Below are 25,634 nucleotides of genomic sequence, written 5' to 3'. Positions count from 1 at the left end.
CAGGTGTATACGGTATACACTATAGACTGTGTACAGTATATGTGTAGTATATAGGACAGGTGTATACGGTATACACTATAGTCCTGTGTACAGTATGTGTGTAGTATATAGGACAGGTATATACGGTATACACTATAGACACTGTGTACAGTATATGTGTAGTATATAGGACAGGTATATACGGTATACACTATAGTCCTGTGTACAGTATATGTGTAGTATATAGGACAGGTATATACGGTATACACTATAGTCCTGTGTACAGTATATGTGTAGTATATAGGACAGGTATATACGGTATACACTATAGTCCTGTGTACAGTATATGTGTAGTATATAGGACAGATATATACGGTATACACTATAGACCCTGTGTACAGTATATGTGTAGTATATAGGACAGGTATATACGGTATACACTATAGACACTGTGTACAGTATATGTGTAGTATATAGGACAGGTATATACGGTATACACTATAGACACTGTGTACAGTATATGTGTAGTATATATGACAGGTATATACGGTATACACTGTGTACAGTATATGTATAGTATATAGGACAGGTATATACGGTATACACTATAGACCCTGTGTACAGTATATGTATAGTATATAGGACAGGTATATACGGTATACACTATAGACCTGTGTACAGTATATGTGTAGTATATAGGACAGGTATATACGGTATACACTATAGACACTGTGTACAGTATATGTGTAGTATATAGGACAGGTGTATATGGTATACACTATAGACTGTGTACAGTATATGTGTAGTATATAGGACAGGTATATACGGTATACACTATAGACACTGTGTACAGTATATGTGTAGTATATAGGACAGGTATATACGGTATACACTATAGTCCTGTGTACAGTATGTGTGTAGTATATAGGACAGGTATATACGGTATACACTATAGACACTGTGTACAGTATATGTGTAGTATATAGGACAGGTATATACGGTATACACTATAGACACTGTGTACAGTATATGTGTAGTATATAGGACAGGTATATACGGTATACACTATATACACTGTGTACAGTATATGTGTAGTATATAGGACAGGTATATACGGTATACACTATAGTCCTGTGTACAGTATATGTGTAGTATATAGGACAGGTATATACGGTATACACTATAGCCCTGTGTACAGTATATGTGTAGTATATAGGACAGGTATATACGGTATACACTATAGACACTGTGTACAGTTTATGTGTAGTATATAGGACAGGTATATACGGTATACACTATAGACACTGTGTACAGTATATGTGTAGTATATAGGACAGGTATATACGGTATACACTATAGTCCTGTGTACAGTATGTGTAGTATATAGGACAGGTATATACGGTATACACTATAGACACTGTGTACAGTATATGTGTAGTATATAGGACAGGTGTATACGGTATACACTATAGACACTGTGTACAGTATATGTGTAGTATATAGGACAGGTATATACGTTATACACTATAGACACTGTGTACAGTATATGTGTAGTATATAGGACAGGTATATACGGTATACACTGTGTACAGTATATGTATAGTATATAGGACAGGTATATACGGTATACACTATAGACCCTGTGTACAGTATATGTATAGTATATAGGACAGGTATATACGGTATACACTATAGACCTGTGTACAGTATATGTGTAGTATATAGGACAGGTATATACGGTATACATTATAGTCCTGTGTACAGTAAATGTGTAGTATATAGGACAGGTATATACGGTATACACTATAGACACTGTGTACAGTATATGTGTAGTATATAGGACAGGTATATACGGTATACACTGTGTACAGTATATGTATAGTATATAGGACAGGTATATACGGTATACACTATAGACCCTGTGTACAGTATATGTATAGTATATAGGACAGGTATATACGGTATACACTATAGACCTGTGTACAGTATATGTGTAGTATATAGGACAGGTATATACGGTATACATTATAGTCCTGTGTACAGTATATGTGTAGTATATAGGACAGGTATATACGGTATACACTATAGTCCTGTGTACAGTATATGTGTAGTATATAGGACAGGTGTATACGGTATACACTATAGACTGTGTACAGTATATGTGTAGTATATAGGACAAGTATATACGGTATACACTATAGACACTGTGTACAGTATATGTGTAGTATATAGGACAGGTATATACGGTATACATTATAGTCCTGTGTACAGTATATGTGTAGTATATAGGACAGGTATATACGGTATACACTATAGTCCTGTGTACAGTATATGTGTAGTATATAGGACAGGTGTATACGGTATACACTATAGACACTGTGTACAGTATATGTGTAGTATATAGGACAGGTATATACGGTATACACTATAGACACTGTGTACAGTATATGTGTAGTATATAGGACAGGTATATACGGTATACACTATAGACACTGTGTACAGTATATGTGTAGTATATAGGACAGGTATATACGGTATACACTATAGTCCTGTGTACAGTATATGTGTAGTATATAGGACAGGTATATACGGTATACACTATAGACACTGTGTACAGTATATGTGTAGTATATAGGACAGGTGTATACGGTATACACTATAGACTGTGTACAGTATATGTGTAGTATATAGGACAGGTGTATACGGTATACACTATAGACTGTGTACAGTATATGTGTAGTATATAGGACAGGTATATACGGTATACACTATAGACACTGTGTACAGTATATGTGTAGTATATAGGACAGGTATATACGGTATACACTATAGACACTGTGTACAGTATATGTGTAGTATATAGGACAGGTATATACGGTATACACTATAGTCCTGGGTACAGTATATGTGTAGTATATAGGACAGGTATATACGATATACACTATAGACACTGTGTACAGTATATGTGTAGTATATAGGACAGGTATATACGGTATACACTATAGTCCTGTGTACAGTATATGTGTAGTATATAGGACAGGTATATATACGGTATACACTATAGTCCTGTGTACAGTATATGTGTAGTATATAGGACAGGTATATACGGTATACACTATAGACCCTGTGTACAGTATATGTGTAGTATATAGGACAGGTATATACGGTATACACTATAGACCCTGTGTACAGTATATGTGTAGTATATAGGACAGGTGTATACGGTATACACTATAGACTGTGTACAGTATATGTGTAGTATATAGGACAGATATATACGGTATACACTATAGACACTGTGTACAGTATATGTGTAGTATATAGGACAGGTATATACGGTATACACTATAGTCCTGTGTACAGTATATGTGTAGTATATAGGACAGGTATATACGGTATACACTGTGTACAGTATATGTGTAGTATATAGGACAGGTATATACGGTATACACTATAGACACTGTGTACAGTATATGTGTAGTATATAGGACAGGTATATACGGTATACACTATAGACCTGTGTACAGTATATGTGTAGTATATAGGACAGGTATATACGGTATACACTGTGTACAGTATATGTGTAGTATATAGGACAGGTATATACGGTATACACTATAGACACTGTGTACAGTATATGTGTAGTATATAGGACATGTATATACGGTATACACTATAGACCCTGTGTACAGTATATGTGTAGTATATAGGACAGGTATATACGGTATACACTATAGACCTGTGTATAGTATATGTGTAGTATATAGGACAGGTATATACGGTATACACTATAGACACTGTGTACAGTATATGTGTAGTATATAGGACAGTATATACGGTATACACTGTGTACAGTATATGTGTAGTATATAGGACAGGTATATACGGTATACACTATAGACCTGTGTACAGTATATGTGTAGTATATAGGACAGGTATATACGGTATACACTATAGTCCTGTGTACAGTATATGTGTAGTATATAGGACAGGTATATACGGTATACACTGTGTACAGTATATGTGTAGTATATAGGACAGGTATATACGGTATACACTATAGACACTGTGTACAGTATATGTGTAGTATATAGGACAGGTATATACGGTATACACTATAGTCCTGTGTACAGTATATGTGTAGTATATAGGACAGGTATATACGGTATACACTATAGTCCTGTGTACAGTATAAGTGTAGTATATAGGACAGGTATATACGGTATACACTATAGACACTGTGTACAGTATATGTGTAGTATATAGGACAGGTATATACGGTATATACTATAGTCCTGTGTACAGTATATGTGTAGTATATAGGACAGATATATACGGTATACACTGTGTACAGTATATGTGTAGTATATAGGACAGGTATATACGGTATACACTATAGACACTGTGTACACTATGTGTGTAGTATATAGGACAGGTATATACGGTATACTCTATAGTCCTGGGTACAGTATATGTGTAGTATATAGGACAGGTATATACGGCATACACTATAGACACTGTGTACAGTATATGTGTAGTATATAGGACAGGTATATACGGTATACACTATAGACACTGTGTACAGTATATGTGTAGTATATAGGACAGGTATATACGGTATACACTATAGTCCTGTGTACAGTATGTGTGTAGTATATAGGACAGATATATACGGTATACACTATAGACACTGTGTACAGTATATGTGTAGTATATAGGACAGGTATATACGGTATACACTGTGTACAGTATATGTGTAGTATATAGGACAGGTATATACGGTATACACTATAGACACTGTGTACAGTATATGTGTAGTATATAGGACAGGTATATACGGCATACACTATAGACACTGTGTACAGTATATGTGTAGTATATAGGACAGGTATATACGGTATACACTATAGACACTGTGTAGTATACAGAACAGGTATATATGGTATACACTATAGACACTGTGTAGTATATAGGACAGGTATATACGGTATACACTATATACACTGTGTACAGTATATGTGTAGTATATAGGACAGGTATATACGGTATACATTATAGTCCTGTGTACAGTATATGTGTAGTATATAGGACAGGTATATACGGTATACACTATAGACCCTGTGTACAGTATATGTGTAGTATATAGGACAGGTATATACGGTATACACTATAGACACTGTGTACAGTATATGTGTAGTATATAGGATAGGTATATACGGTATACACTGTGTACAGTATATGTGTAGTATATAGGACAGGTATATACGGTATACACTATAGACACTGTGTACAGTATATGTGTAGTATATAGGACAGGTATATACGGTATACACTATAGACACTGTGTACAGTATATGTGTAGTATATAGGATAGGTATATACGGTATACATTATAGTCCTGTGTAGTATACAGAACAGGTATATATGGTATACACTATAGTCACTGTGTAGTATATAGGACAGGTATATACGGTATACACTATATACACTGTGTACAGTATATGTGTAGTATATAGGACAGGTATATACGGTATACGCTATAGTCCTGGGTACAGTATATGTGTAGTATATAGGACAGGTATATACGGTATACACTATAGTCCTGTGTACAGTATATGTGTAGTATATAGGACAGGTATATACGGTATACACTATAGTCCTGTGTACAGTATATGTATAGTATATAGGACAGGTATATACGGTATACACTATAGACACTGTGTACAGTATATGTGTAGTATATAGGACCGGTATATACGGTATACACTATAGACACTGTGTACAGTATATGTGTAGTATATAGGACAGGTATATACGGTATACACTATAGACACTGTGTACAGTATATGTGTAGTATATAGGACAGGTATATACGGTATACACTATAGACACTGTGTACAGTATATGTGTAGTATATAGGACAGGTATATACGGTATACACTATAGACACTGTGTACAGTATATGTGTAGTATATAGGACAGGTATATACGGTATACACTATAGACACTGTGTACAGTATATGTGTAGTATATAGGACAGGTATATACGGTATACACTATAGACCTGTGTACAGTATGTGTGTAGTATATAGGACAGGTATATACGGTATACACTATAGACCCTGTGTACAGTATGTGTAGTATATAGGACAGGTATATACGGTATACACTATAGACCTGTGTATAGTATATGTGTAGTATATAGGACAGGTATATACGGTATACACTATAGACACTGTGTACAGTATATGTGTAGTATATAGGACAGATATATACGGTATACACTGTGTACAGTATATGTGTAGTATATAGGACAGGTATATACGGTATACACTATAGACCTGTGTACAGTATATGTGTAGTATATAGGACAGGTATATACGGTATACACTATAGTCCTGTGTACAGTATATGTGTAGTATATAGGACAGGTATATACGGTATACACTGTGTACAGTATATGTGTAGTATATAGGACAGGTATATACGGTATACACTATAGACACTGTGTACAGTATATGTGTAGTATATAGGACAGGTATATACGGTATACACTATAGACACTGTGTACAGTATATGTGTAGTATATAGGACAGGTATATACGGTATACACTATAGACACTGTGTACAGTATATGTGTAGTATATAGGACAGGTATATACGGTATACACTATAGACCCTGTGTACAGTATATGTGTAGTATATAGGACAGGTATATACGGTATACACTATAGTCCTGTGTACAGTATATGTGTAGTATATAGGACAGGTATATACGGTATACACTATAGACCTGTGTACAGTATATGTGTAGTATATAGGACAGGTATATACGGTATACACTATAGACCTGTGTACAGTATATGTGTAGTATATAGGACAGGAATATACGGTATACACTATAGACCTGTGTACAGTATATGTGTAGTATATAGGACAGGTATATACGGTATACACTATAGACACTGTGTACAGTATATGTGTAGTATATAGGACAGGTATATACGGTATACACTATAGACACTGTGTACAGTATATGTGTAGTATATAGGACAGGTATATACGGTATACACTATAGACACTGTGTACAGTATATGTGTAGTATATAGGACAGGTATATACGGTATACACTATAGACACTGTGTACAGTATATGTGTAGTATATAGGACAGGTATATACGGTATACACTATAGACACTGTGTACAGTATATGTGTAGTATATAGGACAGGTATATACGGTATACACTATAGACACTGTGTACAGTATATGTGTAGTATATAGGACAGGTATATACGGTATACACTATAGACCTGTGTACAGTATATGTGTAGTATATAGGACAGGTATATACGGTATACACTATAGACACTGTGTACAGTATATGTGTAGTATATAGGACAGGTATATACGGTATACACTATAGTCCTGTGTACAGTATATGTGTAGTATATAGGACAGGTATATACGGTATACACTATAGTCCTGTGTACAGTATATGTGTAGTATATAGGACAGGTATATACGGTATACACTATAGACCTGTGTACAGTATATGTGTAGTATATAGGACAGGTATATACGGTATACACTATAGACACTGTGTACAGTATATGTGTAGTATATAGGACAGGTATATACGGTATACACTATAGTCCTGTGTACAGTATATGTGTAGTATATAGGACAGGTATATACGGTATACACTATATACACTGTGTACAGTATATGTGTAGTATATAGGACAGGTATATACGGTATACACTATAGTCCTGTGTACAGTATATGTGTAGTATATAGGACAGGTATATACGGTATACACTATAGACACTGTGTACAGTATATGTGTAGTATATAGGACAGGTATATACGGTATACACTATAGACACTGTGTACAGTATATGTGTAGTATATAGGACAGGTATATACGGTATACATTATAGTCCTGTGTACAGTATATGTGTAGTATATAGGACAGGTATATACGGTATACACTATAGTCCTGTGTACAGTATATGTGTAGGGTATATAGACAGGTATGTATACACTATAGGACACTGTGTACAGTTTATGTGTAGTATATAGGACAGGTATATACGGCAATACACTATAGACACTGTGTACAGTATATGTGTAGTATATAGGACAGGTATATACGGTATACACTATAGACACTGTGTAGTATACAGAACAGGTATATATGGTATACACTATAGACACTGTGTGGTATATAGGACAGGTATATACGGTATACACTATAGACACTGTGTACAGTATATGTGTAGTATATAGGACAGGTATATACGGTATACATTATAGTCCTGTGTACAGTATATGTGTAGTATATAGGACAGGTATATACGGTATACACTATAGACCCTGTGTACAGTATATGTGTAGTATATAGGACAGGTATATACGGTATACACTATAGTCCTGTGTACAGTATATGTGTAGTATATAGGACAGGTATATACGGTATACACTGTGTACAGTATATGTGTAGTATATAGGACAGGTATATACGGTATACACTATAGACCTGTGTACAGTATATGTGTAGTATATAGGACAGGTATATACGGTATACACTGTGTACAGTATATGTGTAGTATATAGGACAGGTATATACGGTATACACTATAGACACTGTGTACAGTATATGTGTAGTATATAGGACATGTATATACGGTATACACTATAGACCCTGTGTACAGTATATGTGTAGTATATAGGACAGGTATATACGGTATACACTATAGACCTGTGTATAGTATATGTGTAGTATATAGGACAGGTATATACGGTATACACTATAGACACTGTGTACAGTATATGTGTAGTATATAGGACAGATATATACGGTATACACTGTGTACAGTATATGTGTAGTATATAGGACAGGTATATACGGTATACACTATAGACCTGTGTACAGTATATGTGTAGTATATAGGACAGGTATATACGGTATACACTATAGTCCTGTGTACAGTATATGTGTAGTATATAGGACAGGTATATACGGTATACACTGTGTACAGTATATGTGTAGTATATAGGACAGGTATATACGGTATACACTATAGACACTGTGTACAGTATATGTGTAGTATATAGGACAGGTATATACGGTATACACTATAGTCCTGTGTACAGTATATGTGTAGTATATAGGACAGGTATATACGGTATACACTATAGTCCTGTGTACAGTATAAGTGTAGTATATAGGACAGGTATATACGGTATACACTATAGACACTGTGTACAGTATATGTGTAGTATATAGGACAGGTATATACGGTATATACTATAGTCCTGTGTACAGTATATGTGTAGTATATAGGACAGATATATACGGTATACACTGTGTACAGTATATGTGTAGTATATAGGACAGGTATATACGGTATACACTATAGACACTGTGTACACTATGTGTGTAGTATATAGGACAGGTATATACGGTATACTCTATAGTCCTGGGTACAGTATATGTGTGGTATATAGGACAGGTATATATGGTATACATTATATACACTGTGTACAGTATATGTGTAGTATATAGGACAGGTATATACGGTATACACTATAGACACTGTGTACAGTATATGTGTAGTATATAGGACAGGTATATACGGTATACACTATAGACACTGTGTACAGTATATGTGTAGTATATAGGACAGGTATATACGGTATACACTATAGTCCTGTGTACAGTATGTGTGTAGTATATAGGACAGATATATACGGTATACACTATAGACACTGTGTACAGTATATGTGTAGTATATAGGACAGGTATATACGGTATACACTGTGTACAGTATATGTGTAGTATATAGGACAGGTATATACGGTATACACTATAGACACTGTGTACAGTATATGTGTAGTATATAGGACAGGTATATACGGCATACACTATAGACACTGTGTACAGTATATGTGTAGTATATAGGACAGGTATATACGGTATACACTATAGACACTGTGTAGTATACAGAACAGGTATATATGGTATACACTATAGACACTGTGTAGTATATAGGACAGGTATATACGGTATACACTATATACACTGTGTACAGTATATGTGTAGTATATAGGACAGGTATATACGGTATACATTATAGTCCTGTGTACAGTATATGTGTAGTATATAGGACAGGTATATACGGTATACACTATAGACCCTGTGTACAGTATATGTGTAGTATATAGGACAGGTATATACGGTATACACTATAGACACTGTGTACAGTATATGTGTAGTATATAGGATAGGTATATACGGTATACACTGTGTACAGTATATGTGTAGTATATAGGACAGGTATATACGGTATACACTATAGACACTGTGTACAGTATATGTGTAGTATATAGGACAGGTATATACGGTATACACTATAGACACTGTGTACAGTATATGTGTAGTATATAGGATAGGTATATACGGTATACATTATAGTCCTGTGTAGTATACAGAACAGGTATATATGGTATACACTATAGTCACTGTGTAGTATATAGGACAGGTATATACGGTATACACTATATACACTGTGTACAGTATATGTGTAGTATATAGGACAGGTATATACGGTATACGCTATAGTCCTGGGTACAGTATATGTGTAGTATATAGGACAGGTATATACGGTATACACTATAGTCCTGTGTACAGTATATGTGTAGTATATAGGACAGGTATATACGGTATACACTATAGTCCTGTGTACAGTATATGTATAGTATATAGGACAGGTATATACGGTATACACTATAGACACTGTGTACAGTATATGTGTAGTATATAGGACCGGTATATACGGTATACACTATAGACACTGTGTACAGTATATGTGTAGTATATAGGACAGGTATATACGGTATACACTATAGACACTGTGTACAGTATATGTGTAGTATATAGGACAGGTATATACGGTATACACTATAGACACTGTGTACAGTATATGTGTAGTATATAGGACAGGTATATACGGTATACACTATAGACACTGTGTACAGTATATGTGTAGTATATAGGACAGGTATATACGGTATACACTATAGACACTGTGTACAGTATATGTGTAGTATATAGGACAGGTATATACGGTATACACTATAGACCTGTGTACAGTATGTGTGTAGTATATAGGACAGGTATATACGGTATACACTATAGACCCTGTGTACAGTATGTGTAGTATATAGGACAGGTATATACGGTATACACTATAGACCTGTGTATAGTATATGTGTAGTATATAGGACAGGTATATACGGTATACACTATAGACACTGTGTACAGTATATGTGTAGTATATAGGACAGATATATACGGTATACACTGTGTACAGTATATGTGTAGTATATAGGACAGGTATATACGGTATACACTATAGACCTGTGTACAGTATATGTGTAGTATATAGGACAGGTATATACGGTATACACTATAGTCCTGTGTACAGTATATGTGTAGTATATAGGACAGGTATATACGGTATACACTGTGTACAGTATATGTGTAGTATATAGGACAGGTATATACGGTATACACTATAGACACTGTGTACAGTATATGTGTAGTATATAGGACAGGTATATACGGTATACATTATAGACACTGTGTACAGTATATGTGTAGTATATAGGACAGGTATATACGGTATACACTATAGACACTGTGTACAGTATATGTGTAGTATATAGGACAGGTATATACGGTATACACTATAGTCCTGTGTACAGTATATGTGTAGTATATAGGACAGGTATATACGGTATACACTATAGACACTGTGTACAGTATATGTGTAGTATATAGGACAGGTATATACGGTATACACTATAGACCTGTGTACAGTATGTGTAGTATATAGGACAGGAATATACGGTATACACTATAGACCTGTGTACAGTATGTGTAGTATATAGGACAGGTATATACGGTATACACTATAGACACTGTGTACAGTATATGTGTAGTATATAGGACAGGTATATACGGTATACACTATAGACACTGTGTACAGTATATGTGTAGTATATAGGACAGGTATATATGGTATACACTATAGACACTGTGTACAGTATATGTGTAGTATATAGGACAGGTATATACGGTATACACTATAGACACTGTGTACAGTATATGTGTAGTATATAGGACATGTATATACGGTATACACTATAGACACTGTGTACAGTATATGTGTAGTATATAGGACAGGTATATACGGTATACACTATAGACACTGTGTACAGTATATGTGTAGTATATAGGACAGGTGTATACGGTATACACTATAGACACTGTGTACAGTTTATGTGTAGTATATAGGACAGGTATATACGGTATACACTATAGACACTGTGTACAGTATATGTGTAGTATATAGGACAGGTATATACGGTATACACTATAGACACTGTGTACAGTATATGTGTAGTATATAGGACAGGTATATACGGTATACACTATAGACACTGTGTACAGTATATGTGTAGTATATAGGACAGGTATATACGGTATACATTATAGTCCTGTGTACAGTATATGTGTAGTATATAGGACAGGTATATACGGTATACACTATAGTCCTGTGTACAGTATATGTGTAGTATATAGGACAGGTATATACGGTATACACTATAGACACTGTGTACAGTATATGTGTAGTATATAGGACAGGTATATACGGTATACACTATAGACACTGTGTACAGTATATGTGTAGTATATAGGACAGGTATATATGGTATACATTATAGTCCTGTGTACAGTAAATGTGTAGTATATAGGACAGGTATATACGGTATACACTATAGACACTGTGTACAGTATATGTGTAGTATATAGGACAGGTGTATACGGTATACACTATAGACTGTGTACAGTATATGTGTAGTATATAGGACAGGTATATACGGTATACACTATAGACTGTGTACAGTATATGTGTAGTATATAGGACAGGTATATACGGTATACACTATAGACACTGTGTACAGTATATGTGTAGTATATAGGACAGGTATATACGGTATACACTATAGACACTGTGTACAGTATATGTGTAGTATATAGGACAGGTATATACGGTATACACTATAGTCCTGGGTACAGTATATGTGTAGTATATAGGACAGGTATATACGGTATACACTATAGACACTGTGTACAGTATATGTGTAGTATATAGGACCGGTATATACGGTATACACTATAGTCCTGTGTACAGTATATGTGTAGTATATAGGACAGGTATATATATGGTATACACTATAGTCCTGTGTACAGTATATGTGTAGTATATAGGACAGGTATATACGGTATACACTATAGACCCTCTGTACAGTATATGTGTAGTATATAGGACAGGTGTATACGGTATACACTATAGACTGTGTACAGTATATGTGTAGTATATAGGACAGGTATATACGGTATACACTATAGACCCTCTGTACAGTATATGTGTAGTATATAGGACAGGTGTATACGGTATACACTATAGACTGTGTACAGTATATGTGTAGTATATAGGACAGGTATATACAGTATACACTATAGACACTGTGTACAGTATATGTGTAGTATATAGGACAGGTATATACGGTATACACTATAGACACTGTGTACAGTATATGTGTAGTATATAGGACAGGTATATACGGTATACACTATAGACTGTGTACAGTATATGTGTAGTATATAGGACAGGTATATACAGTATACACTATAGACACTGTGTACAGTATATGTGTAGTATATAGGACAGGTGTATACGGTATACACTATAGACTGTGTACAGTATATGTGTAGTATATAGGACAGGTATATACGGTATACACTATAGACTGTGTACAGTATATGTGTAGTATATAGGACAGGTATATACGGTATACACTATAGACACTGTGTACAGTATATGTGTAGTATATAGGACAGGTATATACGGTATACACTATAGACACTGTGTACAGTATATGTGTAGTATATAGGACAGGTATATACGGTATACACTATAGTCCTGGGTACAGTATATGTGTAGTATATAGGACAGGTATATACGGTATACACTATAGACACTGTGTACAGTATATGTGTAGTATATAGGACCGGTATATACGGTATACACTATAGTCCTGTGTACAGTATATGTGTAGTATATAGGACAGGTATATATATGGTATACACTATAGTCCTGTGTACAGTATATGTGTAGTATATAGGACAGGTATATACGGTATACACTATAGACCCTCTGTACAGTATATGTGTAGTATATAGGACAGGTGTATACGGTATACACTATAGACTGTGTACAGTATATGTGTAGTATATAGGACAGGTATATACGGTATACACTATAGACCCTCTGTACAGTATATGTGTAGTATATAGGACAGGTGTATACGGTATACACTATAGACTGTGTACAGTATATGTGTAGTATATAGGACAGGTATATACAGTATACACTATAGACACTGTGTACAGTATATGTGTAGTATATAGGACAGGTATATACGGTATACACTATAGACACTGTGTACAGTATATGTGTAGTATATAGGACAGGTATATACGGTATACACTATAGACTGTGTACAGTATATGTGTAGTATATAGGACAGGTATATACAGTATACACTATAGACACTGTGTACAGTATATGTGTAGTATATAGGACAGGTGTATACGGTATACACTATAGACTGTGTACAGTATATGTGTAGTATATAGGACAGGTATATACGGTATACACTATAGACTGTGTACAGTATATGTGTAGTATATAGGACAGGTATATACGGTATACACTATAGACACTGTGTACAGTATATGTGTAGTATATAGGACAGGTATATACGGTATACACTATAGACACTGTGTACAGTATATGTGTAGTATATAGGACAGGTATATACGGTATACACTATAGTCCTGTGTACAGTATATGTGTAGTATATAGGACCGGTATATACGGTATACACTATAGTCCTGTGTACAGTATATGTGTAGTATATAGGACAGGTATATATACGGTATACACTATAGTCCTGTGTACAGTATATGTGTAGTATATAGGACAGGTATATACGGTATACACTATAGACCCTCTGTACAGTATATGTGTAGTATATAGGACAGGTGTATACGGTATACACTATAGACTGTGTACAGTATATGTGTAGTATATAGGACAGGTATATACAGTATACACTATAGACACTGTGTACAGTATATGTGTAGTATATAGGACAGGTATATACGGTATACACTATAGACACTGTGTACAGTATATGTGTAGTATATAGGACAGGTATATACGGTATACACTGTGTACAGTATATGTATAGTATATAGGACAGGTATATACGGTATACACTATAGACCCTGTGTACAGTATATGTATAGTATATAGGACAGGTATATACGGTATACACTCGAGACCTGTGTACAGTATATGTGTAGTATATAGGACAGGTATATACGGTATACACTGTGTACAGTATATGTGTAGTATATAGGACAGGTATATACGGTATACACTATAGACACTGTGTACAGTATATGTGTAGTATATAGGACATGTATATACGGTATACACTATAGACCCTGTGTACAGTATATGTGTAGTATATAGGACAGGTATATACGGTATACACTATAGACCTGTGTATAGTATATGTGTAGTATATAGGACAGGTATATACGGTATACACTATAGACACTGTGTACAGTATATGTGTAGTATATAGGACAGATATATACGGTATACACTGTGTACAGTATATGTGTAGTATATAGGACAGGTATATACGGTATACACTATAGACCTGTGTACAGTATATGTGTAGTATATAGGACAGGTATATACGGTATACACTATAGTCCTGTGTACAGTATATGTGTAGTATATAGGACAGGTATATACGGTATACACTATAGTCCTGAGTACAGTATAAGTGTAGTATATAGGACAGGTATATACGGTATACACTATAGACACTGTGTACAGTATATGTGTAATATATAGGACAGGTATATACGGTATATACTATAGTCCTGTGTACAGTATATGTGTAGTATATAGGACAGATATATACGGTATACACTGTGTACAGTATATGTGTAGTATATAGGACAGGTATATACGGTATACACTATAGACACTGTGTACAGTATATGTGTAGTATATAGGACAGGTATATACGGTATACACTATAGACACTGTGTACACTATGTGTGTAGTATATAGGACAGGTATATACGGTATACGCTATAGTCCTGGGTACAGTATATGTGTGGTATATAGGACAGGTATATATGGTATACATTATATACACTGTGTACAGTATATGTGTAGTATATAGGACAGGTATATACGGTATACACTATAGACACTGTGTACAGTATATGTGTAGTATATAGGACAGGTATATACGGCATACACTATAGACACTGTGTACAGTATATGTGTAGTATATAGGACAGGTATATACGGTATACACTAGACACTGTGTACAGTATATGTGTAGTATATAGGACAGGTATATACGGTATACACTATAGTCCTGTGTACAGTATATGTGTAGTATATAGGACAGGTATATACGGTATACACTGTGTACAGTATATGTGTAGTATATAGGACAGGTATATACGGTATACACTATAGACACTGTGTACAGTATATGTGTAGTATATAGGACAGGTATATACGGTATACACTATAGACACTGTGTAGTATACAGAACAGGTATATATGGTATACACTATAGACACTGTGTGGTATATAGGACAGGTATATACGGTATACACTATAGACACTGTGTACAGTATATGTGTAGTATATAGGACAGGTATATACGGCATACACTATAGACACTGTGTACAGTATATGTGTAGTATATAGGACAGGTATATACGGTATACACTATAGACACTGTGTACAGTATATGTGTAGTATATAGGACAGGTATATACGGTATACATTATAGTCCTGTGTACAGTATATGTGTAGTATATAGGACAGGTATATACGGTATACACTATAGACCCTGTGTACAGTATATGTGTAGTATATAGGACAGGTATATACGGTATACACTATAGTCCTGTGTACAGTATATGTGTAGTATATAGGACAGGTATATACGGTATACACTGTGTACAGTATATGTGTAGTATATAGGACAGGTATATACGGTATACACTATAGACACTGTGTACAGTATATGTGTAGTATATAGGATAGGTATATACGGTATACATTATAGTCCTGTGTAGTATACAGAACAGGTATATATGGTATACACTATAGTCACTGTGTAGTATATAGGACAGGTATATACGGTATACACTATATACACTGTGTACAGTATATGTGTAGTATATAGGACAGGTTTATACGGTATACACTATAGTCCTGTGTACAGTATATGTGTAGTATATAGGACAGGTATATACGGTATACACTATAGTCCTGTGTACAGTATATGTATAGTATATAGGACAGGTATATACGGTATACACTATAGACACTGTGTACAGTATATGTGTAGTATATAGGACCGGTATATACGGTATACACTATAGACACTGTGTACAGTATATGTGTAGTATATAGGACAGGTATATACGGTATACACTATAGACACTGTGTACAGTATATGTGTAGTATATAGGACAGGTATATACGGTATACACTATAGACACTGTGTACAGTATATGTGTAGTATATAGGACAGGTATATACGGTATACACTATAGACACTGTGTACAGTATATGTGTAGTATATAGGACAGGTATATACGGTATACACTATAGACCTGTGTATAGTATATGTGTAGTATATAGGACAGGTATATACGGTATACACTATAGACACTGTGTACAGTATATGTGTAGTATATAGGACAGATATATACAGTATACACTGTGTACAGTATATGTGTAGTATATAGGACAGGTTTATACGGTATACACTATAGTCCTGTGTACAGTATATGTGTAGTATATAGGACAGGTATATACGGTATACACTGTGTACAGTATATGTGTAGTATATAGGACAGGTATATACGGTATACACTATAGACACTGTGTACAGTATATGTGTAGTATATAGGACAGGTATATACGGTATACACTATAGACACTGTGTACAGTATATGTGTAGTATATAGGACAGGTATATACGGTATACATTATAGACACTGTGTACAGTATATGTGTAGTATATAGGACAGGTATATACGGTATACACTATAGACACTGTGTACAGTATATGTGTAGTATATAGGACAGGTATATACGGTATACACTATAGACCCTGTGTACAGTATATGTGTAGTATATAGGACAGGTATATACGGTATACACTATAGTCCTGTGTACAGTATATGTGTAGTATATAGGACAGGTATATACGGTATACACTATAGACCTGTGTACAGTATGTGTAGTATATAGGACAGGAATATACGGTATACACTATAGACCTGTGTACAGTATATGTGTAGTATATAGGACAGGAATATACGGTATACACTATAGTCCTGTGTACAGTATATGTGTAGTATATAGGACAGGTATATATACGGTATACACTATAGTCCTGTGTACAGTATATGTATAGTATATAGGACAGGTATATACGGTATACACTATAGACACTGTGTACAGTATATGTGTAGTATATAGGACCGGTATATACGGTATACACTATAGACACTGTGTACAGTATATGTGTAGTATATAGGACAGGTATATACGGTATACACTATAGACACTGTGTACAGTATATGTGTAGTATATAGGACAGGTATATACGGTATACACTATAGACACTGTGTACAGTATATGTGTAGTATATAGGACAGGTATATATGGTATACACTATAGACACTGTGTACAGTATATGTGTAGTATATAGGACAGGTATATACGGTATACACTATAGACACTGTGTACAGTATATGTGTAGTATATAGGACAGGTATATACGGTATACACTATAGTCCTGTGTACAGTATATGTGTAGTATATAGGACAGGTATATACGGTATACACTATAGTCCTGTGTACAGTATATGTATAGTATATAGGACAGGTATATACGGTATACACTATAGACACTGTGTACAGTATATGTGTAGTATATAGGACCGGTATATACGGTATACACTATAGACACTGTGTACAGTATATGTGTAGTATATAGGACAGGTATATACGGTATACACTATAGACACTGTGTACAGTATATGTGTAGTATATAGGACAGGTATATACGGTATACACTATAGACACTGTGTACAGTATATGTGTAGTATATAGGACAGGTATATATGGTATACACTATAGACACTGTGTACAGTATATGTGTAGTATATAGGACAGGTATATACGGTATACACTATAGACACTGTGTACAGTATATGTGTAGTATATAGGACATGTATATACGGTATACACTATAGACACTGTGTACAGTATATGTGTAGTATATAGGACAGGTATATACGGTATACACTATAGACACTGTGTACAGTATATGTGTAGTATATAGGACAGGTATATATGGTATACACTATAGACCTGTGTACAGTATATGTGTAGTATATAGGACAGGTATATACGGTATACACTATAGACACTGTGTACAGTATATGTGTAGTATATAGGACAGGTATATATGGTATACACTATAGACCTGTGTACAGTATATGTGTAGTATATAGGACAGGTATATATGGTATACACTATAGACCTGTGTACAGTATATGTGTAGTATATAGGACAGGTGTATACGGTATACACTATAGACACTGTGTACAGTATATGTGTAGTATATAGGACAGGTATATACGGTATACACTATAGACACTGTGTACAGTATATGTGTAGTATATAGGACAGGTATATACGGTATACACTATAGACACTGTGTACAGTATATGTGTAGTATATAGGACAGGTATATACGGTATACACTATAGTCCTGTGTACAGTATGTGTAGTATATAGGACAGGTATATACGGTATACATTATAGTCCTGTGTACAGTATATGTGTAGTATATAGGACAGGTATATACAGTATACACTATAGACACTGTGTACAGTATATGTGTAGTATATAGGACAGGTGTATACGGTATACACTATAGACACTGTGTACAGTATATGTGTAGTATATAGGACATGTATATACGGTATACACTATAGACACTGTGTACAGTATATGTGTAGTATATAGGACAGGTATATATGGTATACACTATAGACCTGTGTACAGTATATGTGTAGTATATAGGACAGGTATATACGGTATACACTATAGACACTGTGTACAGTATATGTGTAGTATATAGGACAGGTATATATGGTATACACTATAGACCTGTGTACAGTATATGTGTAATATATAGGACAGGTATATACGGTATATACTATAGTCCTGTGTACAGTATATGTGTAGTATATAGGACAGATATATACGGTATACACTGTGTACAGTATATGTGTAGTATATAGGACAGGTATATACGGTATACACTATAGACACTGTGTACAGTATATGTGTAGTATATAGGACAGGTATATACGGTATACACTATAGACACTGTGTACACTATGTGTGTAGTATATAGGACAGGTATATACGGTATACGCTATAGTCCTGGGTACAGTATATGTGTGGTATATAGGACAGGTATATATGGTATACATTATATACACTGTGTACAGTATATGTGTAGTATATCGGACAGGTATATACGGTATACACTATAGACACTGTGTACAGTATATGTGTAGTATATAGGACAGGTATATACGGCATACACTATAGACACTGTGTACAGTATATGTGTAGTATATAGGACAGGTATATACGGTATACACTATAGACACTGTGTACAGTATATGTGTAGTATATAGGACAGGTATATACGGTATACACTATAGACACTGTGTACACTATGTGTGTAGTATATAGGACAGGTATATACGGTATACGCTATAGTCCTGGGTACAGTATATGTGTGGTATATAGGACAGGTATATATGGTATACATTATATACACTGTGTACAGTATATGTGTAGTATATAGGACAGGTATATACGGTATACACTATAGACACTGTGTACAGTATATGTGTAGTATATAGGACAGGTATATACGGTATACACTATAGACACTGTGTACACTATGTGTGTAGTATATAGGACAGGTATATACGGTATACACTATAGACCTGTGTACAGTATATGTGTAGTATATAGGACAGGTATATACGGTATACACTAGACACTGTGTACAGTATATGTGTAGTATATAGGACAGGTATATACGGTATACACTATAGACACTGTGTACAGTATATGTGTAGTATATAGGACAGGTATATACGGTATACACTATAGTCCTGTGTACAGTATATGTGTAGTATATAGGACAGGTATATACGGTATACACTGTGTACAGTATATGTGTAGTATATAGGACAGGTATATACGGTATACACTATAGACACTGTGTACAGTATATGTGTAGTATATAGGACAGGTATATACGGCATACACTATAGACACTGTGTACAGTATATGTGTAGTATATAGGACAGGTATATACGGTATACACTATAGACACTGGGTAGTATACAGAACAGGTATATATGGTATACACTATAGACACTGTGTGGTATATAGGACAGGTATATACGGTATACACTATAGACACTGTGTACAGTATATGTGTAGTATATAGGACAGGTATATACGGTATACATTATAGTCCTGTGTACAGTATATGTGTAGTATATAGGACAGGTATATACGGTATACACTATAGACCCTGTGTACAGTATATGTGTAGTATATAGGACAGGTATATACGGTATACACTATAGTCCTGTGTACAGTATATGTGTAGTATATAGGACAGGTATATACGGTATACACTATAGACTGTGTACAGTATATGTGTAGTATATAGGACAGGTATATACGGTATACACTATAGACACTGTGTACAGTATATGTGTAGTATATAGGACAGGTATATACGGTATACATTATAGTCCTGTGTACAGTATATGTGTAGTATATAGGACAGGTATATACGGTATACACTATAGACACTGTGTACAGTATATGTGTAGTATATAGGATAGGTATATACGGTATACATTATAGTCCTGTGTAGTATACAGAACAGGTATATATGGTATACACTATAGTCACTGTGTAGTATATAGGACAGGTATATACGGTATACACTATATACACTGTGTACAGTATATGTGTAGTATATAGGACAGGTATATACGGTATACGCTATAGTCCTGGGTACAGTATATGTGTAGTATATAGGACAGGTTTATACGGTATACACTATAGTCCTGTGTACAGTATATGTGTAGTATATAGGACAGGTATATACGGTATACACTATAGTCCTGTGTACAGTATATGTATAGTATATAGGACAGGTATATACGGTATACACTATAGACACTGTGTACAGTATATGTGTAGTATATAGGACCGGTATATACGGTATACACTATAGACACTGTGTACAGTATATGTGTAGTATATAGGACAGGTATATACGGTATACACTATAGACACTGTGTACAGTATATGTGTAGTATATAGGACAGGTATATACGGTATACACTATAGACACTGTGTACAGTATATGTGTAGTATATAGGACAGGTATATACGGTATACACTATAGACACTGTGTACAGTATATGTGTAGTATATAGGACAGGTATATACGGTATACACTATAGACCCTGTGTACAGTATGTGTAGTATATAGGACAGGTATATACGGTATACACTATAGACCTGTGTATAGTATATGTGTAGTATATAGGACAGGTATATACGGTATACACTATAGACACTGTGTACAGTATATGTGTAGTATATAGGACAGATATATACGGTATACACTGTGTACAGTATATGTGTAGTATATAGGACAGGTATATACGGTATACACTATAGACACTGTGTACAGTATATGTGTAGTATATAGGACAGGTATATATGGTATACACTATAGACCTGTGTATAGTATATGTGTAGTATATAGGACAGGTATATACGGTATACACTATAGACCTGTGTACAGTATATGTGTAGTATATAGGACAGGTATATACGGTATACACTATAGACACTGTGTACAGTATATGTGTAGTATATAGGACAGGTATATACGGTATACACTATAGACACTGTGTACAGTATATGTGTAGTATATAGGACAGGTATATACGGTATACATTATAGACACTGTGTACAGTATATGTGTAGTATATAGGACAGGTATATACGGTATACACTATAGACACTGTGTACAGTATATGTGTAGTATATAGGACAGGTATATACGGTATACACTATAGACCCTGTGTACAGTATATGTGTAGTATATAGGACAGGTATATACGGTATACACTATAGTCCTGTGTACAGTATATGTGTAGTATATAGGACAGGTATATACGGTATACACTATAGACCTGTGTACAGTATATGTGTAGTATATAGGACAGGAATATACGGTATACACTATAGACCTGTGTACAGTATATGTGTAGTATATAGGACAGGTATATACGGTATACACTATAGACACTGTGTACAGTATATGTGTAGTATATAGGACAGGTATATACGGTATACACTATAGACACTGTGTACAGTATATGTGTAGTATATAGGACAGGTATATACGGTATACACTATAGACACTGTGTACAGTATATGTGTAGTATATAGGACAGGTATATACGGTATACACTATAGACACTGTGTACAGTATATGTGTAGTATATAGGACATGTATATACGGTATACACTATAGACACTGTGTACAGTATATGTGTAGTATATAGGACAGGTATATACGGTATACACTATAGACACTGTGTACAGTATATGTGTAGTATATAGGACAGGTATATATGGTATACACTATAGACCTGTGTACAGTATATGTGTAGTATATAGGACAGGTATATACGGTATACACTATAGACACTGTGTACAGTATATGTGTAGTATATAGGACAGGTATATATGGTATACACTATAGACCTGTGTACAGTATATGTGTAGTATATAGGACAGGTATATATGGTATACACTATAGACCTGTGTACAGTATATGTGTAGTATATAGGACAGGTATATACGGTATACACTATAGACACTGTGTACAGTATATGTGTAGTATATAGGACAGGTATATACGGTATACACTATAGACACTGTGTACAGTATATGTGTAGTATATAGGACAGGTATATACGGTATACATTATAGTCCTGTGTACAGTATATGTGTAGTATATAGGACAGGTATATACGGTATACACTATAGACACTGTGTACAGTATATGTGTAGTATATAGGACAGGTGTATACGGTATACACTATAGACACTGTGTACAGTATATGTGTAGTATATAGGACATGTATATACGGTATACACTATAGACACTGTGTACAGTATATGTGTAGTATATAGGACAGGTATATATGGTATACACTATAGACCTGTGTACAGTATATGTGTAGTATATAGGACAGGTATATACGGTATACACTATAGACACTGTGTACAGTATATGTGTAGTATATAGGACAGGTATATATGGTATACACTATAGACCTGTGTACAGTATATGTGTAGTACAGGACAGGTATATACGGTATACTCTCTAGGACCTGTTTATGGAAGGTCTCCAGCGCTCTCCTCATCTGCTGCACGCTCTTCTCTCTCCTCTTCCTCTCTTCCTCCATTCTCCTGCGGATTTGCTGTCTCTTTCTCCATTTTAGACCAAGTGACGCTGCAGCCACGACACAGCCGGCGGTGACCAAGAGCTTGCACTCTAGAGCGCGCTCCGAGAGGATCTGCAGCAGCTTCTCCTGCATGATGAACATGGAGATTCAGGGTCCCGGCAGGAAGGGCGGCTGCTTATGTATTGGACGGTTGGCCCGCCGCCAGGCCTCGCCGAAGACTTAAAGGGAGAGGGCCGTTATTATGCTGGCCTAGCCGCCAAGTAAAGGGATGTGCAGCTCTGGAGGTGACCGGAGTAAAGCACATGATGTAACATCTGAATAGTGACAGCAGCTCTGGAGGTGACTGGAGTATAACACATGATGTAACATCTGAATAGTGACTGCAGCTATGGTGGTGACTGGAGTATAATACATGATGTAACAGCAGACTAGTGACTGCAGCTCTGGAGGTGACTGGAGTATAACACATGATGTAACATCTGAATAGTGACTGCAGCTCCGGAGGTGACCAGAGTATAGCACATGATGTAACATCTGAATAGTGACTGCAGCTATGGTGGTGACTGGAGTATAATACATGATGTAACAGCAGACTAGTGACTGCAGCTCTGGAGGTGACTGGAGTATAACACATGATGTAACATCTGAATAGTGACTGCAGCTCCGGAGGTGACCGGAGTATAGCACATGATGTAACATCTGAATAGTGACAGCAGCTGTGCAGGTGACCAGAGTATAGCACACGATGTAACATCTGAATAGTGACTGCAGCTCTGGTGGTGACT

The 25,634-nt window shown here is 35.1% G+C and overlaps 1 protein-coding gene across 1 annotated transcript in view; it reads right to left on the bottom strand.

Annotated features, from left to right (window-relative positions):
- Nucleotides 1-25,024, bottom strand: part of LOC120979633 (vitamin D3 hydroxylase-associated protein-like) — a 225,109-nt gene extending 200,085 nt beyond the window's left edge. The window contains exon 1 of the mRNA XM_040408502.1: nucleotides 24,775-25,024. Within this exon, the coding sequence (XP_040264436.1) occupies nucleotides 24,775-24,990 (216 nt within the window). The 5' untranslated portion in view covers nucleotides 24,991-25,024. The remainder of the gene's footprint in view (nucleotides 1-24,774) is intronic.
- Nucleotides 25,025-25,634: the final 610 nt, after the last annotated feature.

The sequence above is a fragment of the Bufo bufo genome, chromosome 9 (assembly GCF_905171765.1).
Source record: "Bufo bufo chromosome 9, aBufBuf1.1, whole genome shotgun sequence".
Lineage (NCBI taxonomy): Eukaryota > Metazoa > Chordata > Amphibia > Anura > Bufonidae > Bufo > Bufo bufo.
This window is presented reverse-complemented; position numbering and strand designations above follow the sequence as displayed.